Source organism: Myotis daubentonii, chromosome 18 (assembly GCF_963259705.1).
Source record: "Myotis daubentonii chromosome 18, mMyoDau2.1, whole genome shotgun sequence".
NCBI lineage: Eukaryota > Metazoa > Chordata > Mammalia > Chiroptera > Vespertilionidae > Myotis > Myotis daubentonii.
This window is the reverse complement of record NC_081857.1, coordinates 38,682,627-38,688,837: the sequence shown is the minus strand read 5'-3', so window position 1 is coordinate 38,688,837 and position 6,211 is coordinate 38,682,627. Positions and strand designations below refer to the sequence as shown.

Genomic DNA, 6,211 nt, shown 5'->3' with positions numbered 1-6,211 from the left:
CCACCCCCTGCCCCCATCTCCACGTGGCAACCATGTCTGCTTCCCTCCATCCGGGACCCAGGGGGGCCCTGCTGGCAGCCCCGATGTCCATCAGCCCCGGGGGGCCTCTCCCCCTTCGGCTCCCAGGGCCTGGGAGCCACGTCTCCTGGGCCCCTCTCCCAGGTGGAAGGGCTGGGAGTCATGGCCTGGGAGGAAGGGGCAAGCGTGCCCCCTATCTTTCCTTCTGCATTTTTCCGGGGAGACTGTCTTACGAGAAGCTGATGTCTCCACTTCGGGGCCCTCTCTCCCCCTTCTCTGCAGCCTCGGAATCTCTGTGGCCATTTTAGCTGTGAAGTGAGCTTCCGGAGGCCCCTGGGGACAGGCGCGTCTGCAGGCACTTGTCCAAAGTTGGGGCTGCCTTGCGTCCAGGAGCCCAGGGCACCCTTTCCCGGAGCGGCTCCTGGCTGCCACACAGCTCACTGAGCCTTCTTGGAGGAGGCATTGGCGGCAGGGATTCAGACGATCGATTTGAGTTTGATTCCATTCACAGATTGCACTGAGCACCCGGTGCCTGCACGGTGTGCTAGCCATCGAAGGGGTGCAAGGTTGGCGGTGATGCCCCAAGCCAGGGGTGGTGTTGGCTGCAGGGGGGTGGGGACCCATCTGTCCCATGCCCATGTGGTCCTCTTTACTACAGTCAGAGAAATGATGGTGCCGGTGGTGTTTTTTAAATGTTTTCAATCCTCACCCCAGGATATGTTTTTATTGATGTTAGAGAGGATGGGAGAGAGACTGAGAAACATGGATGTGAGAGAGAGACATTGATCAATTGCCTCCCGTACACGCCCCGACCTGGAATCGAACCTGCGGCCCTCCAATGTATGGGACAATCCTCCAACCACCGAGCCACCGGCCAGGGCCCAAATGATGGTGTTTTCACACTGAGCAACACCAGGCCCTCGGTAGCCCAGGAGCTCACAGTCATCACAGTTGTCACATGTGGAAACCTGGGAGGTCGGCTAGTCCAGTCCTCCCTTTTCACAGACGCGGAAAGTGGGACCCGGGCGACTGGTGACTTGTCCACAGAAAGCCCACCCGACGGCATGCCCACGGGCTGCCTCTCGGCTGCACACTCAACACACTAGACAGAGGGGTCTGGACTGCGGGAATAGCATCTGGGGAGGAAAACAATGAAACTTACATCGGGCAACGATCCCAATTGTGTGCAAACACAGCAGGGCACGGAGCACATGGAACCGCTCTGAGCTGCCATTGGATGTGGAGGCAGGGGAGATGCTGAAACCCCAGACTCCCTCTCCCAGTTTCTTCTCTGCTTCATGCTCACTGACCTTCACCATCTAAGTCATCTGCCCACTCTCGAACCTACCCTCTTACCCAGATGCCTGCTCCCCCTTGTCCCCCCACTTCTGTGATGTGGTAACAGTCCCGGAACAAGAGGGCTTTGGGCCTGGGGTCCTCCGGTGGTCATCTCCAGTGACCAGAGACCTGGGGCCCCGGGGGTTGGGCGGTTAGGGACAGCGCCCCTCCCACCTGCAGGGACACAGTGGCCTTGGGAAGTGACCGAGTGGGTGGGGAGGACAGCTTCCTAGTGACTTCTGCCCTTCCAGCTTTGGGGGTAACTCAAAGGGCTGAACGCCCAGCTTCCTTTTCTTTCTTTCTTTTTTTTAATGTATTGATTTTAGACAGAGAAGAAGAGAGGGAGGGGGAGAGAGAGAGAGGTTTGTTGCTCCACCATGTCTGCATTCTCTGGTTGACTCTCGTATGTGCCCTGACTGGAGATCAAACCTGCAACCTTGGTGTATGGGGACGATGCTCCAACCAGCTGAGCTGCCCGGCCAGGTCCTGCTGTTCCTCCTTACCCTCCCCCAGTATCAGCCCTTTGCCTTGGGGACGGCGCCTTAGAGCCGTCTGTCCCCTTCGGGGATCTCCTTCCAGCCCCAGAGCAGGGAGAGACGTTTTTAGAGACGGTTCCCATTCGACAGCTACTCACTGAATGCCCACACGTTCCGGCCGCCGTGGAGGCACCACTGAACTCGGCGTGGCTCCCGGCCTTGCCGCGTGCTCGCTGTGTGACCTTCGGTAAGTCACTGGCCCTCTCTGGGCCTCCATGCCAGCGACGGCAGAACGGAGATCAGAATGACCCCTCCCGGACAGGGCTGCGTGAGGAGCCCCTCCACAGCGTGCTCGGCACAAGGCCTGGCGGGCGGAAAGCCTCTTCGAACGTCACTGCTCATTATCAGTCTCCTTATTACCGAACCTCAGGGCCCCGGACACGGTTGTGAAGTCGGTGTGATTCCCTTCCTTTGCAGATGCCTTGACGAGGAAACTGAAGTTCGGAAGAGTCACTGCGTTAGCCATTCCCAGACCTCGTGTTCCTTCTGCCCCCAACTGCACCTGCCGCTGCGAGGAGACGAGAAGTCAGGAAACGGATGTGAACAGCCTTAAACCCGGGGCACTGTCCCGGCGCCCAGCAGGACCCTGGGAACAGGGCACGGATCCAGACTCTCGGGATAAGGCGTCCTAGAGAGGGGAGAAGGGTATGGACCACAGAGGAAAGAAGGTGGTGACGCAGGAGCCGGAGGCCAGTCAGCGGGTGGAGTGTTGAGCGGGCGAGGCCCCCCCATCCCTCACGTCTGTCTCCTCCGAGGTCATGGTCACCGAGGCAGAGCCTGAGCTACCTCCTGGCGGAGAGATGAGCTCCTGAGCCTGTTACCGGCCCGGGGCTCCCCACAGCCGCCCGCCCCCCTCCAAGGCTGGCCCCCGGAGCCTGTCGGAGAGACTCCAGCAGGGGGTGCCCTCTCCCGCCACCCCCGCTCACAGCGCTGGGAAGCCGGGGCCTGGGCCGGCCATCCCAGGGCCACTGGACTAGGATGGGGGATGGGCCTGTGACAGGAGGTGCCCTGGGTGTCCTCTTCCGGCCCCATGGAGTCCTCACCCATCCCCCAGTCATCAGGGAACTCTTCCACTCTGGGGAGGGCCCCCCAGACCCCGGGTCCCTCTACCGCCAGCGGGGCCCCGGAGGTGGGGCTGCAGGACGTGGCCTCGGAGTCCGTGGCCCTCTTCTTCATGCTCCTGCTGGACCTGACCGCCGTGGCCGGCAATGCCGCTGTGATGGCCGTCATCGCCAAGACCCCCGCCCTCCGGAAATTCGTCTTCGTCTTCCACCTCTGCCTGGTGGACCTGCTGGCCGCCCTGACCCTCATGCCCCTGGCCATGCTCTCCAGCTCCGCCCTCTTTGACCATAACCTCTTCGGGGAGGTCGCCTGCCGCCTCTACGTGTTCCTGAGCGTGTGCTTTGTCAGCCTGGCCATCCTCTCCGTGTCGGCCATCAACGTGGAGCGCTACTATTACGTGGTCCACCCCATGCGCTACGAGGTGCGCATGACGCTGGGGCTGGTGGCCTCCGTGCTGGTGGGGGTGTGGGTGAAGGCCTTGGCCATGGCCGCCATGCCCGTGCTGGGGAGGGTCTCCCGGGAGGAGGGGGTGCCCGGCATCCCGCCAGGCTGCTCACTCCAATGGAGCCGCAGTGCCTACTGCCAGCTGTTCGTGGTGGTCTTTGCCGTCCTCTACTTCCTGCTGCCCCTGCTCCTCATCCTGGTGGTCTACTGCAGCATGTTCCGGGTGGCCCGCGTGGCCGCCATGCAGCGCGGGCCGCTGCCCACGTGGATGGAGACGCCCCGGCAGCGCTCGGAGTCCCTCAGCAGCCGCTCCACCATGGTCACCAGCTCGGGGGCCCACCAGACCACCCCCCACCGGACGTTCGGGGGCGGGAAGGCGGCCGCGGTCCTCCTGGCCGTGGGGGGCCAGTTCCTGCTCTGCTGGTTGCCCTACTTTTCTTTCCACCTCTACGCGGCCCTGAGTGCTCAGCCCACGTCCACGCGGCAGGTGGAGAACGTGGTGACTTGGATCGGCTACTTCTGCTTCACTTCCAACCCCTTCTTCTATGGCTGTCTCAACCGGCAGATCCGGGGGGAGCTCAGCAAGCAGTTCGTCTGCTTCTTCAAGCAGGCCCCGGAGGAGGAGCTGAGGCTGCCCAGCCGGGAGGGCTCCATCGAGGAGAACTTCCTGCAGTTCCTGCAGGGGACCGGCTGCTCCACGGAGTCCTGGGTGGCCCGGCCCCTCCCCAGCCCCAAGCAGGAGGCCGCGGCTGTGGACTTTCGAATCCCAGGCCAGATAGCTGAGGAGACCTCTGAGTTCCTGGAGCAACAACTCACCAGCGACATCATCATGTCAGACAGCTACCTCCGCCCGGCCCCCTCGCCTCGGCCTGAATCCTGATGGGCTGCTGGACTCGCGGAGGGAGGTGGGGCCGGGCCGGTCAGGACTGCAAGGAGCGCCTGGCAGGGGCTGCGGGGGCTGCGCACACGGCCTTTGCTTAGTGTTTTCTGGTTTGGGAACAGAGCCAACAGGATGGACATGTTTGCTTTGGACATGGCTGTGATCCTTGACTACTGGGGGAGGGGACCTGGTGAGATGGTGACGAGAGTCAAGGGTCACGAAGGTGAGAAGATTGCTGTCTCTCCACCAGTGAGCTTTCCCCGCCTGAGGAAGCAGGGGTGCTGTGAGGGTAGGAGCGGGAGGAGGGGGGGCGGCAGGCCGGGTTTGGAGTCGTCCTGGGGACCCTTTAGGATATTTCATTTTTCAGGGTAATTGTCCAGGGCAGTAACTGTCCAAGCAAGGTAAGAAAATGACCCACGTGGTCTCCTCTCCTGGCTAGGTTTAAAAAGAACTATCGCAGCCCCGTGTTTCGATGTGAGTAAATAGACCTTTTTCTAGTTTTAGGCCTGCGGTTTCCTTAAGGTGAGAGGACCAGCTGGGCATGATCCTTCCCTGAGTTCGGCCAGAAGCAAAGGGAAACAGCAGTCAGGGTGCTGCTCTCTCCTGCCCTCTGGGAACAGCCCTTCTGTCCTATTGCTCCGTCTCTCTCCCGCCCGTGGGGCATCAAGCTGGGGCTTATCTCTGCAGAGGCAAGAACAAGACAGGATGGCTCTTCCTCCTTGTCTTTTAGGACGAAGAAGTGGGAAGATTGGGGGTTAGATGGCTGAAGGTGGGGGTTAGTATTTGAATTGCTAAGGTGGTTGGGTACAGAGAAGCTAGGTAATCTAATACCATAAATCTTTTTTCCCCCCCTAGGACTGGCCTCCCTGATCTCTCTCCTCATGGCCGTGACCCACCTCCAGCCCCTGGACCATCGGGTACAGAGCCTAAGTTTGGGAATGGGTTGGTCGGGTGGGGTTTCCGTGGTCCATTAAATGCCTCCCTGCTCCCATTCATCGCTCTCAAAATTAGCTTCAGTAACAAAGACTTAAATCTCTCTCCGATCGGCAGCCCCGGGTTGGAGAGAGGGCACAGGAGTGGGGCTCAGCTGTTCAGTGGTGGAGGCTGTAGGAACTGTGTTGGTTGGCATTGGTGGCGGTAGTCTCACGGGCAGGGGAAAGCATTGCACTTCCCTCAGCCGAATCAGGTAACATTACGGGGTGAGGCAGGACCAAGGGGTGGTGTGGTCTGTACTTGAACAAATGCCTGGCTCACTGAGCATCAAAGGGGAAGGTGGCCTGGTGGGAGTGGGATCGTGTCCCCTTTGAACAGCCAATAAATACTTTTTATTACAAAAGTTATACTGATATCAACATTGACTGCTTCGGTTCGATTCAGTGCATCATAGTTGAATACCCACACAGAGGATGTGAAGACACTGTCTTCAAGAAGTTCACAGTCTAATTTGACCAAGTACCTTGTATTTTTTAAAAAATATATTTTATTGCCGAAACCGGTTTGGCTCAGTGGATAGAGCGTCGGCCTGCGGACTGAAGGGTCCCGGGTTCGATTCCGGTCAGGGGCATGTACCTGGGTTGCGGGCACATCCCCAGTTGGGGATGTGCAGGAGGCGGCTGATCGATGTTTCTCTCTCATCGATGTTTCTGACTCTCTATCTCTCTCCTTTCCTCTCTGTGAAACATCAATAAAATATATTTAAAAAAATATATATTTTATTGATGTTTTACAGAGAGGAAGGGAGAGAGAGTTAGAAACATCAATGAGAGAGAAACATCTATCAGCTGTCTCCTGCACAGCCCCTACTGGGGATGTGCCTGCAACCCAGGTACATGGCCTTGACTGGAATCAAACCTGGGACCCCCTCAGTCCTCAGGCCGAAGCTCTATTCACTGAGCCAAACCGGTTAGGGCAGTACCTTGTATTTTTACAGACC

General features: G+C 59.2%; 1 protein-coding gene across 1 annotated transcript; it reads left to right on the top strand.

Annotated features, from left to right (window-relative positions):
* Positions 1–2,907: 2,907 nt before the first annotated feature.
* On the top strand, positions 2,908–4,349 carry GPR61 (G protein-coupled receptor 61). The gene has a single exon (XM_059673670.1). It carries the CDS (start codon positions 2,923–2,925, stop codon positions 4,276–4,278), a length of 1,356 nt encoding a protein of 451 aa, XP_059529653.1. The 5' UTR covers positions 2,908–2,922; the 3' UTR covers positions 4,279–4,349.
* Positions 4,350–6,211: the final 1,862 nt, after the last annotated feature.

What these genes read in the sequence shown, in the direction of transcription:
- GPR61 (XM_059673670.1), top strand. Translation starts at nt 2,923, where the DNA reads ATGGAGTCCTCACCCATCCCCCAGTCATCAGGGAACTCTTCCACTCTG.